Consider the following 15,992-nt stretch of genomic DNA (forward strand, 5'->3'; position numbering starts at 1 on the left):
AATCAGGAAACTGAAAACTTTACAAGTTTTAGGATCTAGGACTTCACATTTCTGTCGTGATCTAAGTATAAAACTATTAAAAAGAATAGCAAAAATGCTTGGTCCTAGAGGGTATGGACAGTAGGTTAGCCTCAGAAGAGCGAAGGCTACGGGAGGGAATGTGCTGATGGAGCAGGTCGGTGAGGTAGGATGGGGCCTGATTATGGAGAGCTTTATGAGTGAATAGAAGAATTTTGAATTGAATGCGTTGAGCAACGGGAAGCCAATGAAGTTTTTGTAGAACAGGTGTAATATGATCACGGGAGCGAGTATGAGTAAGGAGGCGAGCAGCTGAATTCTGGATATACTGAAGTTTTTTAAGATTTTGTTAGATGTACCATAAAGGATGCTATTGCAATAATCAATTCTGGATGTAATAAAAGCATGAATCAAGGTTTCGGCGGCAGAAAAGGAGAGTGATGGACGTAGACGTGCTATGTTTTTTTAGATGAAAGAAAGCAGTTTTGGTGATGTGATTTACATGGTGGTCAAAAGAGAGGTTGCTATCAAAAATTACACCAAGATTTTGGATGTTAGAAGACGGAGACAAAGTGTCATTATCAATGGTAATTTGAAAATTTTTTGTGGTTAAATTCTCACTCCCATTTCATCTTCTTTTTCTTTATCTTTCTCACATCACAAAATCACTATGTTCTCATCTGCTTGACAGATTGGTAAGCTTTCTCCAATGCCATATTTAATACCCTACTTCCCAAATATACGTTTGTTTAGGGGCATAACTACAGGGGGAGCAGGGGGGTTAGGTGCACTGGGGCCCTTGGCAGAGGGGGGCCATGGGCCCCAGTGCACCTCACTTTAATTGAACCACTCACCACTTAATCACTCACCACTCACCTCACTGTAATTTAATTTCACCTACCTTTAATTCATTCTTATCAACTATCAGCATACAGCATGCATATATATATATATATATATATATATATATATACAGTATATACTGTATATATAAATATACTGTATATATATATATATATATATATATTAGGGATGCATCGATACCATTTTTTCCCAACCGAGTACGAGTACAAGTACATGTATTTTTGTACTCGCCGATACCGATACCTATTTAGAATGATGCAATCTGGAGCATTATGGAATAGTGTAGTTTTTAGTGTAAAATAGTGCAGTGGAACTAGGGTTGCCAACTTTCAGAACTGGAAATAAGGAACACCCTGTTTACCTCAGCGGGAGGGGAGGGGGGTTAGGGTTACACCTGTAAACAATATAACGGGTCTTACACCATCATAGGAACGTTATCAAAATGTTTAATTTAAGCTGTTTAACATATATTATTTTCATTCTTTAATGATAAATCAGAACCATATTTTAGGTTAAACAACATGCATAAACAACATCATGTAAAAAAATTTCTCAATAGTGAAAACAACATTTTTACATAATCCATCTTCACACCAACATGCAGCCCGGTTCTGGACTGCGTTGCTTAGGGGGGCAGTAAGAAAATTGGGGGAGGGTTGGGGCAATGCCCACCCCAGAGCCCCCATAGCGCCGGCCCTGCTTGTGTTACTATAGTTTCGCCCTAAGCCGGATTCGAACCTAGGGCAGAAGAACGTGCGTGATGCGCGCTGCCCACTGCGCTACTCAAACAGCGAAGTATTTATAGTGGTGGTAAATTCGGTTCATTTTATGGACTCGGGTTAATCTGAGTCACTCAGTAATGTGATCCGGTTCACTTGGGTCACTTGAGTCAGTTGAGTCACTTATACTGACATTCTGATTTTGATTGATTTATTGCATTAAAATGCATCCAAATATCACTTGTCTTCCATGCACTCATCCTTCTCTCTTGATTCTCTTGGCACCTCACACTTCTCCTGTCAGTGACAAGTTGACACTTTTTTTAAGTGAATACTTGACCATGCAGGAGAGGGGGGTGGATTCACATACCAATCAGATGGGTATATTAATTGGTCAAGGGTTTAAAATTACCATGGGGGCTGTGATACTCCTTACGCAGTACAGTACTAAAGTAGCCTGTAAGCATTTGCATTTTAATAATAATATAACTATATTATGTTCTTTTGCTTACAAGAAAATATGCTGCATTACTAATCTATACCACTACTACTGATTAATAATAATAATAATAATAATAATAGCATGTGCATAAAATCAGCCACAGTGTGTGTAATCGCAGTCAGAGGTGTTTCCAATGAGTCGGCTCACTCGCCTTGTATACTGAGCAGCAGCCAGTCAGAGGACTCATAGGATCCGTGTTAATTGAGATTTCGGACTCGTGATTCCTGATTCAGTACAAAGATTCGAATCATTAACCCGGGTGATTCAGGAACCGCCCAGCTCTAGTATTGAACAGTCTAATCTGCAGCGTTTCTCTCCCATTGATAAAATACTTAACAAAGCGCGTCCCGTATCTGTTCAATACGGAACGCGACATTTAGTTTCCAAATACGGAACGATTCCGTATTTTACGAGACGGTTGGCAACCCTACTCCCGTGGGTGAAAAATTAATTGCTTTAGTTTTAGAAGTAATTTAGCATGGACAATTTAGTATCTCCAATTCACCTCACTTGCATGCCTTTGGACTGTGGGAGGAAACCTGAGCACTGGAAGAAACCCACGCAGACACAGGGAGAACATGCAAACTCCACACAGAAAGGACCCGGACCGCCCCACCTGCTACCCACTTAGCCACCATGCTGCCCCCTCCACCATAATCTCCAGTACTTTCTCAGTGTTTGTCATAAATTTTGTTTTGCTGCATTTGTTAGCATGCTATATTTCTTCACCACCTTCTTGATACAACACACCAGCTCCTGTAGTTCTTCTATTGGTGATGTGACCTATAATACAATGTCATCAGCATACCTATGATTGCTAATGGTCTTTCCACTGACCCAGAATGAAATCTTTGTACCGCTTTTCTCATCACTTCTTAAGGATGTTAAATACGCATAATGAGACGTTACATCCTTGTTGGACTCCTAGTATCCATGCTTGGTTCTAGCATGGCACACTTGATCTCTTACTTCAGTAGTGTTGATTGCTTTTCTTGAGAATGTTCTCCTCTTCACCAATGTACAATTCTTTCCATCTTTGACACACCTTACTTTCTAACCGATTTAACTGCCATTGTTTCAATGTTCCTGTTGCCTTTCACTGTTTTTTTTTTTCACTTTTCTTCTGACTCTTACTATATTAATATTAATATAGTAATTGCAATTTTACTATTCTAATAATTGTGCATTAACTATAATCTTTATCTTTCTTTTCAAAACTGTGGCCCCAAAATAGACAAAATATTATTAAAAGTGAGATAGAATAAAGAGTGTCTTTTTTAAAATACTAAAAAGTATATAAAAATATATAATTTTTATTTATTATATATTTATTATATATATTTATATCAACTTTATCCAATCTTATCCTAGAACTGTTCGGCATTTTAAAAGACATTAACAATGAATCTATATCAAAGCACAATAAATAAATAATATTTAATTATTAAACAATTAACCTGGCCTATAAATCTTTACAACTTACTATTAAGAGGTACACTGATCAGCCATAACATTAAAACCACCTCCTTGTTTCTACACTCACTGTCCATTTTATCAGCTCCACTTACCATATAGAAGCTTTTTGTAGTTCTACAATTACTGAAGTCCATCTGTTTCACTGCATGCTTTGTTAGCCCCCTTTCGTGCTGTTCTTCAATGGTCAGGACTCTCCCAGGACCACTACAGAGCAAATATTATTTGTGTGGTGGGTCATTTTCAGCACTGCAGTGACACTGACATGGTGGTGGTGTGTTAGTGTGTGTTGTGCTGGTATGAGTGGATCAGACACAGCAGCGCTGCTGGAGTTTTTAAACACCTCACTGTCACTGCTGGACTGAGAATAGTCCACCATCCAAAAACATACAGCCAACAGCGCCCTGTGGGCAGCGTCCTGTGACTACTGATAAAGGTCTAGAAGATGACCGATTCAAACAGCAGCAATAGATGAGTGATCGTCTCTGACTTTACATCTGCAAGGTGGACCAACTAGGTAGGAGTGTCTAACAGAGTGGACAGTGAGTGGACACGGTATTCAAAAACTCCAGCAGCGCTGCTGTGTCTGATCCACTCAGTGTATGTTCATTGAAATAAACAGCCCTACAATTTGTAGGTCAGTTTGAACAAGTGCTCATCCTGACAAACACACCTTTATGTCTCAGGGAGATTATTTCAGAGTTTTGAAGCCATACCACAAAAATTCTGACAACACAAGAGGCTACATTATGTCTCAGGGAGAGGGGGTGGGTCAAAATTATTAATCAGCACAATCTGTTTAAGGTGTAAACAGGTCTTGTCATTAAATCTGCATCCTGTAAAAGCTTTAGCCTAAAAACATTATCCACTTAATCAAGGACGGATTAAGGATAGTCTGGGCCCCTGGGCAAAGAGTGAGTTAGCCTTTAAAGTGAGCTCACTGTTGGACATATTGTCAGGCATGAAAAGAACATCAAATAGCTCAGTTAAGTGTGTGTATGCATTCAAACTGCTTGAAATTGCTTGTCTTAAATTTAAATAATTGCAAAATTGCAAAATTAATTTGTGTCTCTGCGCTTAAGAGAAATTGAACATAATAATTTTGAAACAATACAAATTCAGAAACATTAAGTAAGGGCCTGAATCGCATATTTGCAACAAAACGTCTGTTATGAAATATGGTAGCTTGCCTGGCAATTTGTAGGTCCCTAGAAAGTCAAGGAGCCATGGTAAACGACTTCTATGGAAGTCAAGGGCCCCATAGCAGGGGCCCTCGTGATCAAGGGCCCTCTAATGGTATGCCCTGCTCTTCTCTAGGGCCCCCTGGTAGGGGCTCTCATAACCAGGACCCTCTAAAAATATGCCCCCCTCTTTCCTAGGACCCCTAATAGCCAGAAGTCGAAGTCAGAGCAGTGCCACAATGCCTCATCCATTTTCATAAGGGGCCCAAAAGCATGGCTAGGGCCCAAAAGCATGGCTAGGGGCCCCAAAAGCATGGCTAGGGCCCCCAAGAGGCCCTGGGGTCAAAGTCCCTAATAGTCAGAGGATCCTTAAAATGGAGGGCCCTCGGAAATAAAAATATATTGTATCATAAATGTTGATAGGCATCGCAAAATGTTTTGGGCCAGGGCCCCCCCCGGGGCCCCCTGACCTCAAGGGCCCCTGGGCGCTGGCCCCACTGGCCCGGTCAGTAATCCAGCCATGCACTTAATTACTAACCATCCCATTCTTTTAACCAACCTGTATATTACTGGAAATCACATTCAGAAGAATTTTGGATCTAAAGGCTACAAGGTGAACTAGAACTGTAGATAGAAAAGGAGTGACATGTTTTATTTATTATTTATCCAAACGGTTGGGTGAGTTGAATGGCACTTGTGGGCACGTGTATAACCTATTTAGTCTAGCAAGAAAAATGTAAACAAGCGTGTCCGACTTTTTCCCAGAAGCTGTTTCATAGTATATTTCGCAGTCATATACAATACTTTTTTTCAAATTCTTTTTATATTATTGTTTTAACATGTTTCCGAGATATTCCCAGCCAATATGCAACAGTAATATGAATAAAACACCGACAAGTGCACCGTTAATGCACGCAGTATAATGCTGTAGCTTAAGCTGCTTTATCTATTTATAGCCACACAGCTGAGGGGGCAGCAAACAATCGCAGGTCTGGATCGGAGTTGAGTTTTGACGCACAGTCTACAGAAATGTGGGACCAAGTTCGGACGTGTATGTGTGTGCAGTATGGCGCAGTCCTACTACTCGTTGCGACTGGTAAGTCTCATGGGCTTTCTCTTTATTGTTTTAACCACGTTTTGTAACGTAGACACAGCTACAGAGGCTTAGTGATCGCCAGGAAATAAGGATAGAGCAATGGACGTTGTTTATTCATTAAGTAGTCCGAGTTTCCATTAGTACTCATGGGACAAGTGATAATAAGTTTCAGCAGTATGTAACTGTAACTGTATCAAGCTTAGTCTAAAACTTTAAACGACTATAATGATCGGTAAACCGACCGTCCGACCGAACCTTTCAGCAAGGAAATTGTTAGGGCAAAGTCCAGTCGTTGACACGAGCAATCATTGTTTACCAACAGCTTCAGTGTTTACACAGTCACACATTGAGGCAGTTTTTTGGCTGCACTCGTGTTTAGGGGTCATACTGCATACCAGACCCTCACTTTTATCTGGGCTTGGGACCAGCACTGAGAGTGTACTGGCATCTAAAAGCATCCAAATTACCCTTTGAATGTTTTTGGGAGAGGGAAATAAAAATAAAAAAACAACACAAACATTAACTCCTTACAGACAGTAACCAGAGACATGGACCAAAACCATGTCTTCAAGACCTAAATTGCAGCCTACATACTTATATTCATTTATTAATCTTTAGTAAACGCCTTATGCTGATCACAGCACAGCGTGTCTGCAGCCAATACATTTACTGGGTGGAAAATTTGCACAGCTGGTAGAATGGGTGCCACAGAGCAACAAAGGATTGACTTTTACCTTTTCACTTTTTGCACATTCTCCCGGACCCACCTTGACCCTGTGTAGATTTCCTTTGACTGTTCAAGTTTCTACCATCTCCCAAAAACATGCTAAATGTGTTGCCGTTCTATTCCACAAAGTTGAATCAGTTCATCTGGACACAAGTTTGTTGTAGAGATACGTTTCGTCACTCAATCCGAATGACTTCTTCAGTCTGAGCTGGTGTTAAATACCCCAACCTTATATGCAGTTGATTTGCATAACGACCGATCACTGTCCATTGCATAACAATGAAACCGGTGATCAGGTCCATATGTAATTCACAATGACCATTAATTACAACGGTCATGTGTGTCTTTCACACATGATTGGGGTAAAGCTCCTATTACGGCGTTGTATGATAGTGAGAGATGTACTCTCAGGCCCTGTCCCCGGTTCAGGGATGGTCGTTCCCTCTTCACGTAAATGGCCTCTTTGACTCCACGTTCAAACCAGCGTTCCTCCTTGTCAAGGATCTGCACATCTTCATCATTAAATGAGTGGCAGCTGGCTTGCAGGTGGGTGTAAACCGCGGAGTCCTGGCCAGAAGAGGTCGATCTTCTATGTTGGGCCATTCGTTTCGCCAGTGGCTGTTTAGTTTCCCCGATGTACAGTTCCCGACAATCCTCCTGGCACCTAACAGCATACACTACGTTACTCTGTTTGTGTCGAGGAACCCGGACCTTAGGGTGAACTAATTTCTGGCGTAGCGTGTTCTGGGGTTTGAAAGCAACTGAAACACAGTGTTTGGAGAATATCCGTCTTAATTGTTCCGATACTCCCGCCACATACGGAATCACCACTGAGGAGCTTTACCCCAATCATGTGTGAAAGACACACATGAACATTGTAATTAATGGTCATTGTGAATTACATATGGACCTGATCACCGGTTTCATTGTTATGCAATGGGCAGTGATCGGTCGTTATGCAAATCAACTGCATATAAGGTTGGGGTATTGAACACCAGCTCAGACTGAAGAAGTCATTCGGATTGAGTGACGAAACGTATCTCTACAACAAACTTGTGTCCAGATGAACTGATTCAACTTTGTGGATTTGTGTACCTGGATTATTGAGCATGCATCAACAGATTGCCCTGCTATTGATTGGCACTCTGTCAAGGGCTTGATCCTGCTGTGAATCCAGTTATTTCAGGTGGTCCCGGACCCACCTTGACCCTCACCGGGATTAAGCAGTAAGTAATAATAAATTAATGAATAATACACATAGTGGCATGTTTTAGGATAGTTCAGAAAATAGGAACACCCAAAGGAAACTACCATGGATATGGGAAAAGCATGCCTAATTCCACTCTGAATGTAGCTTGAGGGATAGATAGAATCCCTGGGTTGTGTCGTGTGTGATACCACGTCTACTGGCACTTATTTACATAGAAATAACATTTACAATACAGATCCAATATATAGATTTAAAATGTAAGTCTTTTACCAGCTTTTTGGAAAGGCAAGATTTTTTTTTAATTTTTCAGATAGTTGGCAGTAGATGTTTGAGCATTTACCAGTTTGTGGTGTAGTGAATGTATTTGCTGTCTTTTCTGCAGGCTTTCTGTTGATTCGAAAATGGATTGTTGGTGCCACCTGCACAAGTCAAACTTGCCTTAATGGAAAGACAGTACTGATCACAGGAGCCAACACTGGCATTGGCAAGGAAACAGCATTGGATATGGCTCGCAGAGGTACATCATGCTGAAACATACTGCAAGAAATATACTGTCCCATTTTCTTCTTTTCCTCTTTTTAATATGATACTAGTATCACATTTCAATACTGGCCATCACCAACACTGAAGTGCTACTGACATTATCATTTTAATGACCCAATACCAAATTATGTTAAACACATGATCCTGGTGTGCCAATAGATAATTCAAGTCAGTAATAGATGCCGTATTGTTTTACTTCGTGCTATTTGTGTTGTGTGAATTTAGGGGCTCGGGTGGTGATGGCTTGTCGGGATCTGACACGGGCTGAAGCGGCTGCAAATGAAATCAGGCAATCTACAGGAAATGGGAATGTGGTAATTAGACACCTAAACTTGACTTCCCTTCATTCAGTTCGTGAGTTTGCCAAGGAGTTCTTAGCCACAGAGGAACGACTGAATATACTTATCAACAATGCAGGTAAATATAGTGCAAGACCTTTCGAAAAACATGGTAAATAAAAAACCAATAAAAGAGCTAAACACAGTACTTACTCAGGTGATCTGCAATAAAAAAATTCCATAAATCAGTAAATATGAGAAGAGTTGCCTCTAATATTGTTTTAAATGGAGTGGGGGGCGGCACGGTGGCTCAGTGGGTAGCACTGTCACCTTACAGCAAGAAGGTCCTGAGTTTGATCCCCAGGTGGGGCGGTCCGGGTCCTTTCTGTGTGGAGTTTGCATGTTCTCCCCGTGTCTGTGGGTTTCCTCCAGGAGCTCTGGTTTCCTCCCACAGTCCAAAGACATGCAAGTGCAAGAGATACAAAGTTGTCCATGACTGTGTTTGACATTAAACTTGTAACGAGTAACTACTGTTTCTGTCATGAATGTAACCAAAGTGTTTAAAACATGATGTTAAAATCCTAATAAATAAATAGATAAATGGAGTGGGAATGCTCACTACTTCCAATAATAATAGTAATAATAATAATGCTTAAATCAGTTTCCTCCCCTGCATTGCAGCAGCCTTAATTATTACATAGTTACAGACAGCTATGACTAATTTCTTAGTGTGTAAATGCAATGTTTAAAAAAATCTTAAAAACCTCTGGCAGCTGCATTGTCAGTATTGTTGTTGGTGAGTGTGGGGGAGGGTGGGCAATAGTCGACTAGGGAAGCCACTAAAAGCTTCAGCTTTTCTATTAATCTAAAGCAAAATCTGAACATTTTTTGGCAGCATTTTACAGTTAGGCAGCTCAATATCACACTGCTTTCTTAAGAAATGTAATAATTTCAACTTGTCAGCAATACTTTCAGGATACAAATGCTACATTGTAACTGATGGACAGGCAGAATTCTCCTTTTCAACTTAATTCAGAAGAATGCTTTGTTGTGCTTGAATATTTAGCAAAATAGTTAAATATATTTCCAGCTGTTCTTTTCTAAAGTTGTAAATAGTAATACATGTCTATTACATCACAGTTGTCATCCTGCGCTGGTACCCAATAAGTTCGAAATTCCAAATTACTAAGGTCCAAACTGTTATGAGTGGGGGAGGAAGGACCCAAGGATGCAGAGGATTTAACGAAAAAGGATTTTATTTAACAAATAATAAACATACTATACAATAAAACAAAGAATAAAGGGAACAAAAAGACCTCGGGAGATCCCGAAGGCAGCCAATGACGTCGTGGGCTGAAAAAGAACAGAAAAACATACATAAGGGAAAAAACGGGGACTGCGAGGCGCGAACCCGGGTCGCTCGCCTCCAGTCCGGGAGCATACTCGACTTGCCACAGTGGAGCTGATGGCAAAATCGCTCCCTGGGCTGTTGAGGCGAGGAGTGGGTTCACCGGGTGGAATACCTCGTGGTGGACGGACGGAAAGGGAAGGTAAACCGGCAATAGATAACTCAAATGGCTCGGCCGCCAGCAGAAACTGCTGGAAAACGCCGAGCCGTTTACCGGGCGCGAGTATTTGTAAGCTCTAAAGAATGAGCGTTACGGCGCTATCACCAGCCATTCTGGCTGGGAAGTGGCCGTATTAAAAGAACGCCCCAGAATGGAAAAACGCGACACTGTCACCAGCGATCCGCGCTGGGAGGGGATCGCGTCCCTCTGGGCGCGTAAAAAGGGTTCCCAGCGGCGCTGTCACCGGCCGACATGACCGGGAAGTGGCCGCTTTAAGTGGGAAGCGCTCGGAGAGATGGCCGCGGCGCTGTCACAGGCGCTCTGCGCTGGGAAGTGGCCGCGCCACTCCGAAACGCGCCGAAAAATAACACAAGCTTGCGGACTGACTCTGGGGTTAGACCCGCTATAGCGCGGCTCTAACTCGTGAGCCCGACGCTGGGTAAACACGACACTGTTCACTGTTTCGCAAAACCCGAAAACAAAACCGCAGCGCGTGGGCTGCACAAAGTCGCACCAAAACTAAAAATCTAACCCTACCTTACCTCCGCCTTACGACGTACCCACCCTGACGCTATACAGCGCCTGGGGAACCGGCTAGCCCTAGGCAAAGGAAAGTGGCTGGTGCGGTGCAGCCAAAAGAAAATAAACGAACATAAAAGGGCACCGTAGTGCCAAACAAACTAAAGGAAAAGAAAAGCAAACAACCAGGGAAAAACAGAAGGTGCGACCCCTGCAGCTTAGCGCCATCCCCTTAAATAAGGGGAGGCGCAGCTGCAGCGCGTTCGCCCTAACGAGCTGGCCAGGTACTTACAGCCAGCTCGTTTTCTACTCTGTAAGGCCTGTGGCGTCAGGGAGAGATGGTGTATTCCCCTGACACCACAGAACCTAACACAAACACTCGGCAGTGTAGCACAGTTCTAAAAAACAGTTCCAAAAGTAAGTTTAATCACTTTACCACAGCACTGTTGGGTCCTTGAGCAAGGCCCTTTACCCTCTCGGCGCCAGAGGCGCCATGCAATTGCTGCATTCTGACCTCAGCTTCCAGACAAGCTGGGATATGCGCTCCCTTGTTATTTAGTAATAAGCAAGCAAACTAGGTTTTCAAACACACTCAAAATCTTTAATTTACATTTACATTTTCAGCATTTAGCAGATGCTTTTATCCAAGGCGACTTACAGTATACACTCTAAGCAATTGAGGGTTAAAGGCCTTGCTCAAGGGCCCAACAGTGGCAACCTGGACCCACTAGGCTAAGGTTATATCACAAGCCCAGTCAATCATACTACTCTAACATGCATATAAACTAAACATGTTATAATAGTATAAAGGTGAAAGAATAATAATGGCAATGCTAAAAAGTAAGTTGTAGAATTGTAAACATGTGTTTCTAAAACAGGTGTAATGATGTGTCCCAAGTGGATTACAGAGGATGGCTTTGAGACCCAGCTGGCTGTTAATCACTTGGGCCATTTTCTGCTCACCAATTTGCTTTTGGAAAAAATTAAGAGCTCTGCCCCCAGTCGTGTGGTGACTGTTTCCAGTATTGCACATATTGGCGGTAATTTCTTTTTGATTAAATATTTGCTAAACCAGTTTTTACAAATAAATTTTTTCTATAATATTACTATATAGAAATAATATTGTTTGCCATATATCAATGTTTTTCTACAGGAAAAATTCATTTTGATGATCTGTTTTTTGAGAAAAGGCCATACAACTCTTTGGTTAGCTACGGACAGAGCAAGCTGGCTAATGTGCTTTTCTCCAGAGAACTTGCTCGTCGGATGAAAGGTAAAATTCAGGTTTGCAAATGATATGTTTTCTGATATAATTTCATGGCTAATTATATAGTTGGAATTACTACCCAAATGATACCTTTTGATTCTTATGAAGGTGGGTGGCACATAGATGATTATTTTTTAAATCTTATTTTATCACATTTTGAAAGTCCTTTTTGTCTAATAATCTTGTCATTGCCAAACCAAGTAACTGAGTCATATTGGTTCACAGACACTCAAGATTGGCTATTGTTGCTTTGATTATGATTTTATGCCTCCCACCCAGATAGCAGAACTAGTTATGATCTCTTTAACCAATTGCTATTGATGGCTTTGTAATAATCAGAAGCTTGTTTAATGATTCTTTAAGAGAGTTTTACAATAAAGTACTGTATATGTCTCATAATATTTATATTTGCCATATTTGAAAGATTACAAAAATATATGTCAAAAAGGTAAACAAGAGAACAATATATGTAGTTTTATGTTGAACAAGCTACAGTTTGAGTAACACAGTTGTTTTTGTATCAGTTAATGATTGTGTTTTAACCTGCATATGAAAATCACCAGTTTGGTATAATTAGTTAATCATACACCTGCACAATTTTACAAAATCCCTAACTTTGTGTAAGTGTACCTAGATAAATTTATGTTGTTTTGAAGGCAAAGGGTGGTCACACCAAATATTGATTGGATTTAGATTTATCTTTTGTTAATTTCCTTTGCATTTTGTTAACAGAGAAAAATAACTATTAACTCACTATTTTTTAAAGCATTCTTACTTACGTATATACATGAGCGTTCATATATATATTTTTTGTTTTATGATGGATTTTAAAGGTACTGGGGTGACCTCTTACAGTCTGCACCCTGGAGTAATCCACACAGAGCTGAGTCGCCATATTAAGTCTTGGTTCCCCCTGCTGAAGTATGTATACTCACCTGTTAGTTACATGCTGTTGAAGACACCCTGGCAGGGTGCGCAGACGTCCATCTTCTGTGCTGTAACAGAGGGCCTGGAGAACAAGTCTGGGTGCTACTTCAGGTACAGTAGTTATAATTGCATTAGTTAATTTAATTTGAAGCCTAAAGACCCAAACAGAAGACAGGATGTTTTGGAGAAACATTATCCTTATAATTGCCAGGAGTCTGAATTGACTTGATGGCACTTAGCAATAATAATAATAACTCACGTTTTACACTAATCTCTATTCACTGCATCTGTAAAATATATGTGCAAGTACAACAGACAGATTAATTACATACCCATTTACCTGAAACTAAATTATAGTGTAATTAAATTCTAAAGGAGAGTCAAAACTTTAAAATGCTCTTTTTACACGCTTAAAAATGTGTATTATTCATCATTTAGGAGAGTGGAGAAATACAATACAGAGACTGATATACATAGAGAATGAAGTATTACTTAAAACTCAGTCTTATATACTGTATTATTGTTTAATGTGTATGTGTTGTCATGGCAGTGATTGTGCTGAGAAAGAGCCTGCACCAGAAGCTAAAGATGATGAGGTAGCACGAAGACTGTGGGAAGAGAGTGCCCGACTGGTGGGTCTAACTACTGAGCAGAGGTTTGAACATCAGCAGCATTAACATCTTTGAATCTGATGTTTTTTCTAATTATGGAATTGATTGTAGATAATACCGTCACTAAGCAACAGTATCCAAAGACATGTGACTGTATAGTATACATATACCCTAATTCACACCTTTGGAATTAGCGTGACCAAAACATTAGACTTAGTGAAATGTTTACAGTATACGGGCTAAATAGTTTAAGTAATTTTTGTACTACTGAGAGTTGTCATTTACTTTAGGTCAAAACATAGCGGCTGATTAAATATTATTAGTGTAGAAGTTTTAGGTGAAGAAAAAGAGCATTGAGTCATGACTCAATCTCACTCTGACCAAATGCTTTCACTTGTGTAGTGGTACAAAACATAAGTTTGAGAAATAGTAGAGTTACTGGAGCAACTAGTGCAGTTTGCATTCAACATACATTTGATCATTCATGATCATCCAATCGTAATCTCAGGGAACAACATGCATATTGTCTTTCCAGCCTAATTTGATGTTTAACGATGTTTAAAATAAGGGCTATTGCAGTGTATTATTTCATTTGAAATGCACTGTAAAGTGTAACTAAACCACTTGAATATTGTCATAAGCTGTATGTAATGTACACATTGTAAGTTTGTCTATCACAGATATCCCCACCAACCTACATCATGAATTTCTTAATGTCTTACATGAAACATGAAATATGACCTTATATATAAAACGTTTTCTACACAGAAAATAAAACAGTAGACCAGAGTTAATCTTTCTTAATTGAGATTTGAGTATGATATTTGTAAAACTCCTCATATAAAACTATATGCTCTAGGTTTCCATCTGACACTGCATAGGATTTTTGTGAAGTATTAAATGTAAAAGGCTTATTCAACCACTGGTCCATTTTTTATGCTCTTTTGACCTTTGGTCGATTATATGATGTCCGGTTACTCATATGCATCTCAACAGTCTGCAGTCATCTTTATGAACCATCATACGTTTTTAACAGGAGACAGAACTTGACTGTAGACAAACCAGTTCATCACACACATACTGTGTCTACAAAGCCATACTGTTGTAGTACATGCATAATGAGGCCTGGCATTGTTTTGCTGAAATAGCCACTGACTTATTTTGCCCCTTTTGAGTATGCTACAGGTATCAAATTCAAATTTTGTTATATTTACAAAATACAATTAAGTTGTTTAGCCAAAACATTAAATGTATTCCTTTTGTAAATCTGTCCATTTAATAAAAGTTGAACATGAAAAATGAACAAATTTCAACTTTTCTGGAAATGTTGTATGTGTATATTTGTGTAAAGTCATTTTGCCATACTGATAAAGATTGGTCTTTGACCCCCTTCATGGTCCAATTATTTGAACACTGGACATGTTCTTACTTTCTAAAAAATATCAATAAAACCATATATATCAGCACACCTATTTTCCAAGAGCATTAGCAACATGATTCCCTGATTTTGCACTTAATATAGATGGCACGAGTGTAAGATCTTTACCAGTATTGTGCAATTCAGATGCAAGCTTTGATTATTTTTCTTTTGAACCCCATATTAGAGGATAGGTATAAGCTACTCTTTACTAAAATACAAAATACTGTCATTGACATTGCATGCTATTGTCACATGCCTAGCAAATAATAGGCTATTAAAACTCTGGTTAATGCCTTTATTTTTTCCTGTCTTAAATAATGTAACTTATTTTATTTGCATTTCAGATAACACTTAGTGTCCTTTAAACCATAGTGAAAACAAAGCAGCTTTAATACGTGTTTAACAAGTTTACATGCATCTGCTAATAAATATGCTAACACTCTAAATGGTAAATACGCCAACGTAGCTGTAAACAATAAGTGTTGCAAGAACAGGATGGTTTTCGTTTTGTCTCGCTGGTGTTGTTGTGGTGTTTAATTTTTGTAGTCCTGTCAGCCGGTTTTAAAAATGTTTTTAACGACACATCTCTTAAAAAATATAGTTTAGTTGAGTTTTAAATATGGTGCTTTAATTTTCTTACTCCAGGCGATTCTACTTGTAGCACCCTCGCCATACCTTTTATGTCACAGCTGGATAAGATACGTTGAACTGTGCGAAGGCCCTGGGTTACCCTCTATTATTTGACAGGTTTGTAAGTTTCTAGCACCTAATGCTAAACTCTATCTAAGAACACTGTTAATGCACTACCTGCTTGTCTATATTAATGCACTACCTGCACTACCTATATTAATGCACTACCTGCTGGTCTATATACTCCCAATTTACCATTAAAACACTGTTAGTATATAAAATACACAACAAATGCAATGACGATCACAAACACAGGAACTGAAATGAACATAACTGTATAAGAACAAAAAATACAAAACATACAAATAAAATAAATTGGGCCCACACACACCTGGCTGGACTGAAGTAAAGTCTGTAATTAATAATTTAGCTCTTGACC

General features: G+C 39.6%; 1 protein-coding gene across 1 annotated transcript; it reads left to right on the forward strand.

The window, feature by feature from the left end:
- Positions 1-5,786: 5,786 nt before the first annotated feature.
- si:dkey-23o4.6 (retinol dehydrogenase 13) lies at positions 5,787-14,816 on the forward strand. Its single transcript, XM_062991269.1, has 7 exons — positions 5,787-5,853; positions 8,173-8,307; positions 8,559-8,750; positions 11,577-11,738; positions 11,852-11,971; positions 12,799-13,003; positions 13,443-14,816. Exons 1-7 carry the CDS (start codon positions 5,787-5,789, stop codon positions 13,567-13,569), a joined length of 1,008 nt encoding a protein of 335 aa, XP_062847339.1. The 3' UTR covers positions 13,570-14,816.
- Positions 14,817-15,992: the final 1,176 nt, after the last annotated feature.

Source organism: Trichomycterus rosablanca, chromosome 3, assembly GCF_030014385.1.
Source record: "Trichomycterus rosablanca isolate fTriRos1 chromosome 3, fTriRos1.hap1, whole genome shotgun sequence".
NCBI lineage: Eukaryota > Metazoa > Chordata > Actinopteri > Siluriformes > Trichomycteridae > Trichomycterus > Trichomycterus rosablanca.

Coding starts and splice junctions, on each gene's coding strand:
- si:dkey-23o4.6 (XM_062991269.1), top strand. CDS start 5,787: ATGTGGGACCAAGTTCGGACGTGTATGTGTGTGCAGTATGGCGCAGTC. Junction 5,854..8,172: donor CCTACTACTCGTTGCGACTG/GTAAGTCTCATG, acceptor TCTTTTCTGCAG/GCTTTCTGTTGATTCGAAAA. Junction 13,004..13,442: donor AAGTCTGGGTGCTACTTCAG/GTACAGTAGTTA, acceptor TTGTCATGGCAG/TGATTGTGCTGAGAAAGAGC.